The 12,701-nt window shown below is 46.0% G+C and overlaps 1 protein-coding gene across 4 annotated transcripts in view; it reads left to right on the top strand.

Annotated features, from left to right (window-relative positions):
• Positions 1–12,701, top strand: part of NCKAP5 (NCK associated protein 5) — an 845,077-nt gene that overhangs the window by 511,641 nt on the left and 320,735 nt on the right. For all 4 annotated transcript variants that reach the window (XM_070731175.1, XM_070731183.1, XM_070731191.1 and 1 more), the window contains one exon: positions 4,007–4,097. In XM_070731175.1, the coding sequence (XP_070587276.1) occupies positions 4,007–4,097 (91 nt within the window). The remainder of the gene's footprint in view (positions 1–4,006; positions 4,098–12,701) is intronic.

Below are 12,701 nucleotides of genomic sequence, written 5' to 3'. Positions count from 1 at the left end.
TTGGGGTGGGGAGCAACGAAAGTGCGGAGGCCGGTGCCGCGGCCACCCCCACCTCCCAGTGCCTCCAGCCCCCTCGCGCCCCTGGCTTCTTGCCACTGATGTCCGTCCGCCCGTCCAATCCACCTCTTTCTCCAGCTCCTCTCGCAGCGGTGGCTGCAACGGCTCCCCATCCCCCTGCCAGCCCCCCCGGAACATTTAAAATAAGATAAAGCTTTGCCGGCCTCCACAGAGAAGGAAGGAAGAGAGAGAACAAGAGAGAGAAAGAAAGGAAGAGAGAGAAAGAGAGAGATAGCAAGAGAGACAGAATAAGAGAGAGAGAGAACGAGAAAGAAAGAGGCAGCAAGAGGGGGAAGGAGGGAGAGAGAAAAAGAGCAAAAGAGAGGAAGGAAGGAAGGAAGGAAGGAAGGAAGAGATAGCAAGAGAGACAGAATGAGAGAGAGAGAGAATGAGAAAGAAAGAAAAAAAGAAAGAGACAGCAAGAGGGGGAAGGAGGGAGAGAGAAAGAGAGCAAAAGAGAGGAAGGAAGGAAGAAAGAGATAGCAAGAGAGATAGAATGAGAGAGAGAGAGAGAGAAAGAAAGAGACAGCAAGAGGGGGGAAGGAGGGAGAGAAAAGGAGAGCAAAAGAGAGATGAAGGAAGGAAGAGAGAAAGAAAGAGATAGCAAGAGAGACAGAATGAGAGAGAGAAAGAGAAAGAAAGAAAGAAAGAAGAAAGAGTGAGAGAAATAGCAAGAGGGGGGAAAGAGGGAGAGAGAAAGAGCAAAAGAGACAGGAAGGAAGGGAGAAAGAAAGAGGGATGCAGAGAGAGAGAAAGAGGAAGAGAGAGAAAGAGGGAGGGAGAGAGAAATAGAGAGAAAGGGAGGAAGAGATATTTTTTTGTCCAAACCTTTTTGCCCCCCCCCCCCCCGCTCAATGTTCCCCAGGATTTTGAAAATGTAAATAATGTGCCGCGGCTCAAAAAAGGTTGGGAAACAATGTTTTAGAGAGCTAAATCTTGCTTCTTGTTTAGATTAGTGGAAATAAAGAGAAAGGAATTTTTCACATTTGATGTGAGTGTTGGTATATATTCATTTCAGTAATGTGTGTGACCACTTACTGTTTTTTACTTGTCTAGAAACATTTCGGTGAAATAATTGTTCCTTAATGATTATTATACATGTAACTGATGAGATTTCCACAATGTCAATACCACTTTTTAATTTTGTAGCTGCTACCGTCTCTGTGACTTGAATCACATGCATATGAATGTATTGATTCATATAAATGGTGACTCAGCAGGACAGCCCGTCTACCACTTGGGCAAGCTGATTATGGTGGTGATTTTCTTTCTAGATCCTTTTCAGTGTCCTGAAGATTTAACCATGAAAGTGTATATAAGGCAAGTTTGTGAAGTCACAGGTTCACAAGAAAAAGAAATTGAAAAAAGATTAAAATCTATGTCAAAATGAAGTTATTCCAATCTGCTGCTGGAAAAAATAAGACCTTTTAGTTGAACATTATACTTGGTGGTTTGTTCACATTTGGTCAGAAGCTGGAATGACTGTGCTAGTACCTCTTGATAAATGGAAAGCAGGCATATCAAATCAATAATCATACCAAAAGTAACAATTATAACTAGACATCTGAATAGAATGAATTTCTTGGGAAGCTTCCTTAGGAAACAGCATAAATGCTGACCTTACCATAAAATACTCAATAAACTCTGCTATTATAATGAAAGAAAGAAAAACTAGTGAATCCTTTCTGGATTGGTGGACTATTTTGTATAACTCCAAAGAAATGTAACAATGGTTTGCTTTTTTATTCTGCTTGTGAGTTCCTAGGTTCATCTTTCTTTAAATACAGTGGTAGAATAAATTATTTGTAGTCAGATCAAATAACATAGTCAAATAACATGGCTATGTCCTTAGCTCTTTGTCAAAGTGTAGAAATTTTGTAGAAAATTATATTGAATGCCAAAGTGCATTGCTGAACAAACAACTTAATTTTTATGAATAGCCCATTAATTTGCAAAATGTCCAGGTGGAAATTTGTATCTGAATTCCATTAAATGAGGGTTTAATAAATTAAGCTTTAACCTGTACTCAAATAGCATGTTTTTCAGATTTTCACTATCTCTAGAATCTCCCCCCCCCCCCCCCCAAGTCTACAGAAGTCTTAAGTTAGGATTAGTAAGCATAGTTTTCTGTGCATGCACAAAATCGCATCCCTAAACAGTCCCCGCCCAGGAGTGTTTCCCTGAAAAGAATACCTTTTCATTTTTTTGGCCTTATCATGGGTGGGGTGCAGGAGGTGGGGCGGGCGCGAGACGCCCATCTTACTGGGATCTGGCAGCTCCGTGACATCCCTCGGGCGGTCTGTTTAGTTCCAGCTCCAGCTGTCACCATAGAATAGAGCGGGAAGCTCACTAGCAGAGCATCTACTGCCCTGGCTGAGGTTTGGAAGCCGCAGGGCTGGAGTTCAGGGTGGTGGGGGAGAGAAAGATAAAGAAAGACAGACAGACAGACTGTTGGCTGTATGCAAAGAAACCAGCAGAAGTCTTTCTTTCTTTCGCTCCCCCACCCCTAACTCCGGCTCTGTGGCTTCCAAATCCCTAGCCAGGGCAGCACCTGATCTATGATTGCGCTTCCTGCTCTTTGGTGACGGTCAACGGAGGCCTCCCCTTCTCTCCTCTCCCCCCCGCTCATCTCCCCCCACCTGAGCGTTGACTGAACAGTGTGTCTGTTGGCACGCCCGGGAAACCCCTCTGTTTCCTGGGCATGCCAATGGACGCACTGTTCAGTCAGCGCTCAGGTGGGGGGAGATGAGCGGGGGGGGAGAGGAGAGAAGGGGAGGCCTCCATTGACCGTCACCATAGAGCAGGAAGTGCAGTCATGCCCAGGAAACCCCTACATTTCCCGGGCATGCTGATGGACGCACTGTTCAGTCAGTGCTCAGGTGGGGTGGAAACGAGCAGGGGGGAGAGGAGAGAAGAGGAGCCTCCATTGACTATCAAAATGAAGCTAGAAGTGCAATCATAGATCAGGTGCTGCCCTGGCTGGGGATTTGGAAGCCACAGAGCTGGAGTTAAAGGTGGGGGACAGAAAGAAAGAAAGACTTCTGCTGGTTTCTTTGCATGCAGCCAACAGTCTGTCTGTCTGTCTTTCTTTCTTTTTCTTTCTCTCCCCCACCACCCTAAACTCCAGCCCTGCGGCTTCCATAACCCAGATGGATGGCGATTGAGCTGGACTCTTCCTGGGGAGGGGAGCCTTGCAGGGACCCTTGCCTGGACTCCCTCCCTCCAGCCTTCGCTTACTCTTCTCTGCAATGAGACACCAGGCAATCATGCCAAGAGCAGCCCTGACAGATGCAGCTCTGCCCACAGCTGAGCTTGGTAGGGGCTTCCGTAGGCGCTGGCAGCAGCGAGGGCAGCAGCAACACCCGCAGTGCCTTAGCCATCCCTTCATAGCAGAAACCTCTCGGGCAGAGGGGCGGAAAGAATGCACGTTAAGAGACAGCACCAAGACAACATACCTTTTGGCTGCACGCTGCATTGCAAGAAATCTTTCTCCATTTTCACTCTGAGAAGGCTGCGCAAGCATGAAGACTCTTTTCTAGCAGAGGCGCCCTATCAATCACGCCCGGAAGCCACCAGTGGGAAGAAATCTTCCAGGAAGGTGGGGCCAGAGAGCGTGTGCTTTCTGGGCCAACTAGTGGCGGTTACTGTTACTGCTGGCTGGGATTCGGCTTCTGCACATGCGCAGAAGCCGAATCTTGCGTGCACGCCCTGCTATGATGGAACTGCGCACGCAGCTTCATTTTCGCCGGTGGAACGGTGTTCCACGCCGTGGTACTTGCTGCCCAACTCTGCCTGTATATGAATAAATATGAAATATTCTTTTTAGCATTGTTAGTTTAGCATAGAATTATTTTAAATTGTATTTGTAAAGTGTATTAGTATGTGTATAATGAGATATGTTATAGTTTCTGTGCATTAATATCTCTTTTTCTTCCTCTTCTCTTTCTAGAATGGAAGAAACAGTGAGGAACCTACTACAAAGTCAAGGATTATCTGAGCCCAATGGAGAAGAATCTGTGCCCATATTAAAATCATATCAGGTAACAATGATTTTCATAGCCCTATTTGCAATCTCTTAATAACTGGATAATTAGAATAATTAGAAGATCAAAAACTGTAAACACAGTTGATTTTAAAGTTGCTAAAAATGATATCTTCTTAATAAGAGACATGCAGTCATATATGTAATTGAAGCAGAAAATAATTCTCATAAGTAGAAGAATCAGGAAATGGTCTGTGTACAAGTGATGGAATGAGAAACTCTAAGGCAGAAGTGCAGTAAAAGTAACCGATGGAGAATGTGATTAAAAATGACATTTAAGCTTCTGAAAAATGCTTGGAGCTATCACGGATTCCCCATGCATTGAGTTTGCATGGCAATGAGAATTTTCTGAAACATCGAGAAAAGAGAGGAAGAGAGTTGGGAAGACAGGCAGATAAAACATTGCAGGCATATGGACAGATCCCAATTTAATGCTAGGCAAGTATAGAGTGAGTGAGATGATCCTTTTGTTCCCCACTGAAGAGTTATTTTTTCCATGCTTTGCATATACATTATGTATATGTAACTAAATTCTGTTACATATAGGTTTACATGTGGTAGGATGTACAAGTGCATTCTCATTTCCTTTGTATGTGTCTGTGTATGTGCATACTATGAAAATATAATCATGCCCTCATTTGGGCATAAAGTATATGTGGACACTGAAGATGCTTTGTGCATGGCAAGCAAGCCTACTGTTCTTCACATGAATACAAGGGGATATATGTCTGTATAAGAACATGAGATGCCTTCATGCATGCACTTGTGTAGGTGCATATTTGTGTAGTAGATTCTGAGAGAATGTTTCATGATGTTGTTATAAGAGCAGGATTGATTAAAGGATGAGATCAATGTATTAAAGCCCTCTGATTAAAGTTACATAGTAAAGTAAACGAGTCAGTTGAGGTGACTGGGGCCCATCCTTGTCCATCTGTCTGGGAGGAGTTTGACCTGGTGACACCTGATGAAGTGGACAAGGCCATTGGAGCTGTGAATTCCGCCACCTGTTTGCTGGATCAGTGTCCCTCTTGGCTGGTTTTGGCCAGCAGGGAGGTACCCCGGAGCTGGGTCCAGGAGATTGTCAACGCTTCTCTGAGGAGGGTCCTTCCCGGCTCCCTACAAGGAGGCACTCGTGCGCCCCCTCCTCAAGAAGCCTTCCCTGGACCTAGCCCTACTCAACAATTATTGTCCAGTCTCAACAGCCAGGGTTCAGGCCCGGCTAGAGAACGGAACTGCTTTGGTCGCGCTGATGGATGATCTCTGGCGGGCCCGGGACAGGGGTTTATCCTCTGTCCTGGTGCTTCTTGACCTCTCAGTGGCTTTCGATTTACATCGACCATGGTATCCTTCTGCACCGGCTGAAGGGGTTGGGAGTGGGAGGCACTGTTCTTCAGTTCTTTTTCTACCTCTCTGTCTGGTCGCAGTCGGTGTTAGTGGGGGGTCAGAGGTCGACCTCTTGGTCTCTCCCTTGTGGGGTACCTCAGGGGTCAGTCCTCTCCCCCCTGCTATTTAATATCTACATGAAACCGCTGGGTGAGATCATCCAAGGGTGAGGTATCATCAATATGCTGATGATACCCAGCTTTACATCTCCACCCCATATCCAGTCACCAAAGCAGTGGAAGTGATGTGCCGGTGCCTGGAGGCTGTTGGGGTCTGGATGGGTGTCAAACTCAACCTTGACAAGACAGAGTGGCTGTGGGTTTTGCCTCCCAAGGACAGTTCCATCTGTCTGTCCATTACCCTGGGGGGGGGGGATTACTGACTCCCTCGGAGAGGGTCCGCAACTTGGGCATCCTCCTGTATCCACAGCTAACATTAGAGCACCATCTTTCAGCTGTGGCGAGGAGGGCGTTTGCCCAGGTTCGCCTGGTGCACCAGTTGCGGCCCTATTTGGACAGGGAGTCACTGCTCACAGTCACTCATGCCCTCATCACCTCGAAGTTCGACTACTGTAATGTTCTCTACATGGGGCTCTCTTTGAAAAGTGTTCAGAAACTTCAGATCGTGCAGAATGCGGCCGCGAGAGCAATCATGGGCTTTCCCAGATATGCCCATGTCTACACTCCACGGCTTGCACTGGCTGCCGATCAGTTTCTGGTCACAATTCAAAGTGTTGATTATGACCTATAAAGCCCTACATGGCATTGGACCAGAATATCTTCGGGACTGCCTTCTGCTTCACAAATCCCAGTAACCGATTAGGTCCCACAGAGTTGGCCTTCTCCGGGTCACGTTGACTAAACAATGCCATCTGGCAGGACCCAGGGGAAGAGCCTTCTCTGTGGGGGGCCCGGCCCTCTGGAATCAATTCCCCCCAGAGATTAGGACTGCCCCTACCCTCCTTGACTTTCGAAAGCTCCTAAAAACCCACCTATGTCGCCAGGCATGGGGAAATTGATACACCCCTTAGATACAATGGTTTTTTATGTATGGTTCGTTAGGCGGTGTGATTGTTTTTTATAAGAAGGGTTTTAAATTGCTTTTAACATTAGATTTGTACATTATGTTTTGCTGTTGTGAGCCACTCAAAGTCCTCGGAGAGGGGCGGCATACATATCTAATAAATTATTATAATTATTATTGTTATTGTTATTGTAGTAGCAATTTCCTTCCTTTTCTTATTTCATGGACTGTCCCTTTTCTGACATCATTCTGTGACCAGTTATCATAAAATACACGTAGGACTGTATTTCTTATAAAGTCATATATGTATATATATGTGTATATATGTCACATGTTTTTTTTCCTGAATTTGAAAATTAAGGGAGACTAGGATAGATCTATTTCGGCCTTATTTTGGCCTCATCAGCTAGCCATACCCACTGGGACTTGAACCTGCAACCTTTGCCTTGTAAGGCAGAGAATTATCCTCTAGGCCACAGTATCCAATCCCTTCAGCTCTGCACCAGGGAAGGGTTACATATTTTTGTGTCGAATGTGTATATATGTATATATATGTGTTTTCGTAGATTTTCACGGGTATATGTATGTAGATTGTTCTGAGTTCGGGTTTTGCCCCGTGTAATATTTTGAGTGTCTATGCGACGTTTCGGTGAAATCACATTCACCATCATCAGGCTGAAGTTTTAAGCTTCGTGCTGCTGTAAATATGGAATTCCATATTTACAGCAGCACGAAGCTTAAAACTTCAGCCTGATGATGGTGAATGTGATTTCACCGAAACGTCGCATAGACACTCAAAATATTACATGGGGCAAAACCCGAACTCAGAACAATCTATGTATATATATGTATGTATATATGTATTTGTGTGTTGTGTGTGTGTTTATATTTATCATCAAACCCATAGTCTTAATCAATTGATGTAATTTAGGTTGCAGAACTACTTTTTAAAAGTAGTAACACTTTTTCTTTTCATCAGTGGGAGAGAGTGTGTGAATTCTGCCATTATCTTTGAAGCTGTATTTGCCACTAGTTAAGGATATTATATTCAAAAGAAAAAAATGAAGTTGGTAAAAAAAATATTCAGGAAGAAATGAGAAAATAATATTGAGAATAATTATTTTGACTATGGGTTTTACGAAATATAAAACAATTCTACATTTCAAGGGACTATGGTAATTTTTTTTAACGGGGTGCAACGTGTTCAAGGTAATATTTCGGTAATCATAAAAGCTTCTTCTTTGAGATAAACACTTTGATCTATTGACCACTGCCTACATATTTGTCTTCCTTTCTTAAACCTAATTATTGTTTGGAGATGTATAAGACAGCGCTGATTACAATATCAATATCCCTGTCTCCCAAATAAACACGGGTGCTAATGAACTTTAAATGTTGAGCAGTACACATGTCAGTGGAACATTAATCAGAGGAATAGCAGAACATACATGCATTATTGTAAAATTTTCAAAATCTTTTTTTCAGACAGAGGTAATTTATCTTATTTCTTTTATATAAAATATTTTATTATTATACTGACAGAAAGACACAAATTGTCCTTAGTTGCACTGATTTGGTTTAATGACATATTCAAAAATAAAATAAAATAAACAATGAATTTATACACGAGGTTTTCAGGAATATTCCAACAACTATTTTCCTGATAAAGATTTTTATTTTAAATACTATAGCTATTTTCTACATGAATTGATTCTAGAATATATTATTAAAACAGTGTTGCAAAATGAGTACAGTCCATAAGTCTAAATAGGAAAGTATGATGTGATGCATCATGAGGAAAACTCTTGGGATCATTGTGTGGTACACAAAACTTTCACAACTATTGCACACAGCAAGATACTAGTAGCAAACAATTCATCTTGTTTGCTGTCCAAAACAATACATTAGTGTGCTGTGGTTAAAAAAAATACATATTTTATCTATATTTTGGAAATATACAAGAAGGGTCCACAATTTACACCAAAAATATTTCTAGCAGTCAAAAAAATACAATAAAAATCTAATAACACATGCCGAGTGTTTATACTAGCCTGTCCTTCATAGCTAAGGGCATTTAATTAGTTAGTATAGTAACATTGAACTTTTGTCCATATAACAGTTATTTAAGGTACTTACACTACTTCAGGATTCAATTCTTTCCCTACTTGTTTTCAATTTCTACATGAAACTGCTGAGTGGGGGTATTCTTTAGCATAGCATGATAACTGCATTGTACATCTCTACAGGTTGTCCTACAGCTTTCAACAGTGATACTATTGAAGTTCTGTCCCAGTGCCTGGGGGCTCCATGAGTATCTGTAAGGAGGAATTGGCTTTGGCTAAATCCTGACTAGATTGTATGGTTATATTTTTGGAGCCTCCAGCATATAGTAGTTTTCTATCATTAATTGGTCGTGGGGGTTACATTTCCCCAAACTCTGTGAGTGCTTCTTGACTCAGAATTCCTGCTTCAAGGAGTAAGAGGCAGCCATGGCTAGGAGAACCTTCATATTATGTGTGACATTGACATTTATTTCCAGGTTAGAAGGTACAGCTCATAATCATTCACAGCTTTTGTCATCTTCCACTTGAACTATTTGACATACCGGTATCCTATATGGGACTTGTCTTGAAGAACATCTAGAAACTGCAGCAAAAAGGTCCAGAATGAAGTGATACAAAGAATAATATTACAATCATTGATAATAGCTGCAATATGAGTTTTATTGGCTATCAAAAGGCTTCTAGGTATAATTCGAGCCCTTTATGGCTTTTATTTATTTATTTATTATTTATTTATTACTTAGATTTGTATGCCGCCCCTCTCCGAAGACTCGGGGCGGCTCACAACATGTAAAAAACAAATCATAAGCAATCAGACAGATTTAAAATATTTAAATATTTAAAAAACCCCATATGCTAACAGTCACACACACAGACATACCATGCATAAATTAAACGTGCCCGGGGGAGATGTTTCAGTTCCCCCATGCCTGACGGCAAAGGTGGGTTTTAAGGAGTTTACGGAAGGCAGGAAGAGTAGGGGCAGTTCTAATCTCCGGGGGGAGTTGGTTCCAGAGGGCCGGGGCCGCCACAGAGAAGGCTCTTCCCCTGGGGCCCGCCAACCGACATTGTTTAGTTGACGGGACCCGGAGAAGGCCCACTCTGTGGGACCTAATCGGTCGCTGGGATTCGTGCGGCAGGAGGCGGTCTCGGAGATATTCTGGTCCGATGCCATGAAGGGCTTTAAAGGTCATAACCAACACTTTGAATTGTGACCGGAAATTGATCGGCAACCAATGCAGACTGCGGAGTGATGGTGAAACATGGGCATACCTAGGTAGGCCCATGACTGCTCTCGCAGCTGCATTTTGCACGATCTGAAGTTTCCGAACACTTTTCAAAGGTAGCCCCATGTAGAGAGCATTACAGTAGTCGAATCTCGAGGTGATGAGGGCATGAGTGACTGTGAGCAATGAGTCCCGGTCCAGATAGGGCCGCAACTGGTGCACCAGGCGAACCTGGGCAAACGCCCCCCTCGCCACAGCTGAAAGATGTTGTTCTAATGTGAGCTGTGGATCGAGGAGGACGCCCAAGTTGCGGACCCTCTCTGAGGGGGTCAATAATTCCCCCCCCAGGGTGATGGACGGACAGATGGGATTGTCCTTGGGAGGCAGAACCCACAGCCACTCCGTCTTATCCGGGTTGAGCTTGAGTCTGTTGACACCCATCCAGGCCCCAACAGCCTCCAGGCACCGGCACATCACTTCCACCGCTTCGTTGACTGGGCATGGGGTGGAGATGTAAAGCTGGGTATCATCCGCATATTGATGATACCTCACCCCATGTCCTTGGATGATCTCGCCCAGCGGTTTCATGTAGATGTTGAATAGCAGGGGGGAGAGGACCGACCCCTGAGGCACCCCACAAGGGAGAAACCTAGGAGTCGACCTCTGGCCCCCCACTAACACCGACTGCGACCGGCCAGAGAGGTAGGAGGAGAACCACTGAAGGACAGTGCCTCCCACTCCCAACCCCTCCAGCCGGTGCAGAAGGATACCATGGTCGATGGTATCAAAAGCCGCTGAGAGGTCAAGGAGCACCAGGACAGAGGATAAACCCCTGTCCCGGGCCCGCCAGAGATCATCCATCAACGCGACCAAAGCGGTTTCCGTGCTGTAACCGGCCCTGAAACCCGACTGCTGGGGACCTAGATAATCGGCTTCTTCCAAGGACCGCTGGAGCTGGAGTGCCACCACCTTCTCGACAACCTTCCCCATAAAGGGAAGGTTGGAGACTGGACGATAGTTGTTAAGTACGGCTGGGTCCAGAGAGGGCTTCTTGAGGAGGGGGCGCACAAGCGCTTCTTTATAGAGTGATGGAAAAACTCCCCTCCCCAAGGAAGCGTTGGTAATCTCCTGGGCCCAGCTCCGTGTCACCTCCCTGCTGGCCGAAACCAACCAGGAGGGACACGGATCCAGTAAACAGGTGGCGGAACTCACAGCTCCGATGGCCTTGTCCACTTCATCAGGTGTCACCAGATCAAACTCTTCCCAGACAGGTGGACAAGTACGTGCCCCAGTCACCTCGACTGACTCGTTGTCAGTCGACTCTGTTACACAATTGGAGTCGAGATCGGCCCGGATCCGAGCGACTTTATCAGCGAAAAACGTGTTAAAATCCTCGGCACTACTCTGTAAGGGCTCCCCAACTCCCCCCTGGTTGAGAAGGGAGCGGGTCACCCTAAACAGAGCGGCCGGGCGGGATTCCGCTGATGCAATCAAGGCGGCATGGTACGCGCATCTTGCCGCCTTGAGCGCCACTTTGTAAGTCTTAATAAAAGCTCTTACAAGTGTTCGATCGGATTCAGACCTACTCTTCCTCCATCGCTTCTCTAGACGTCTCTTTTGGCGTTTCAACTCCCGGAGCTCCTCGTTGAACCATGGGGCTCTACGGGGTCTAGCGCCATGGAGAGGTCGCAAAGGCGCAATCCGGTCAAGAGCCCCCGCTGCAGCCCTGTTCCAGGCCTCCGCGAGAGACTCCGCCGAACTGTGGACGAGTGCCTCTGGAATAACCCCAAGCGCCGTCTGAAAGCCCTCTGGGTCCATCAGGCGCCTGGGGCGGAACATCTTCATTGGTTCCGCCTCCCTGCGGGGGAGGATTGGAGCCAGGAAGTCAAGCCGTAGTAGAAAATGGTCTGACCATGACAAAGGCAACACTTCTAAGCCCCTTAGTCTCAGACCATTACTCAATTGCTCGGAGAGGAATACCATGTCAGGTGCGTGCCCTCCCTCGTGAGTCGGACCCCGAACTACTTGAGTCAGGTCCACGGCTGTCATGGTGGCCATGAACTCCTGTGCCAACCCAGAGGTTTCGCCGAGTGACGGCAGATTGAAGTCCCCCAAGACAATAAGTCTGGGGAACTCTACCGCCAACCCGGCTACCTCCTCGAGTAGCACAGGCAGGGCTTTTGACACGCAGCTGGGAGGCAGGTACGTGAGAAATAAGCCCACCTGAACTCCTAAGTCCAACTTCATCAAGAGAGACTCGCAACCCGCTATTTCCGGAGCAATGAGTCCACGCAGGCAAAGGCTCTCCCTGGCTACAATAGCCACACCTCCCCCCCTCCCCTGGGGTCGCGGTTGATGCCATATCTGAAACCCGGCTGGGCAAATTTCAGAGAGAGGAACACCTCCCTCCGGGCCCAGCCAGGTTTCAGTAATACATGCCAGGTCGGCCTCCTCATCCAGGATCAAATCCCGGATGAGGAGAGCTTTATTAACCACCGACCTGGCATTCAACAGCAGCAACCTGAGCCCAGGGCCAGAGTTACACTCATCACCAGTACCCAAGATTGGGCTCACAGAGCCAGAACAGGGGACCGTTATTAAGCAACGGTCCCTCATTCCCCTGGAACGGCTAACTCTGTGGCCCCCGCCATATCTGCCTCTCCCCAGCAACACAGGGATATTCCGACCCCCTGCCACCCCAGAGATCGGTGCCCCTCCCTCTCCTGTCTCCCGGGCGTCAGGTGGGCCAGACATATCATTCACACTACTATCGATACACTCATCCATACCATATCCCCCCCCGCCCCCGCCCTCGCCCATCCAATCGTACCAGTCATTCGATTCGTAACCACAAGCAAATTTATCCCAATCATCCATTACTTAGAACCCTAATAACGTTAAAAATCA

The sequence above is a fragment of the Erythrolamprus reginae genome, chromosome 1 (assembly GCF_031021105.1).
Source record: "Erythrolamprus reginae isolate rEryReg1 chromosome 1, rEryReg1.hap1, whole genome shotgun sequence".
Classification (NCBI taxonomy): Eukaryota; Metazoa; Chordata; class Lepidosauria; order Squamata; family Dipsadidae; genus Erythrolamprus; species Erythrolamprus reginae.
This window is presented reverse-complemented; position numbering and strand designations above follow the sequence as displayed.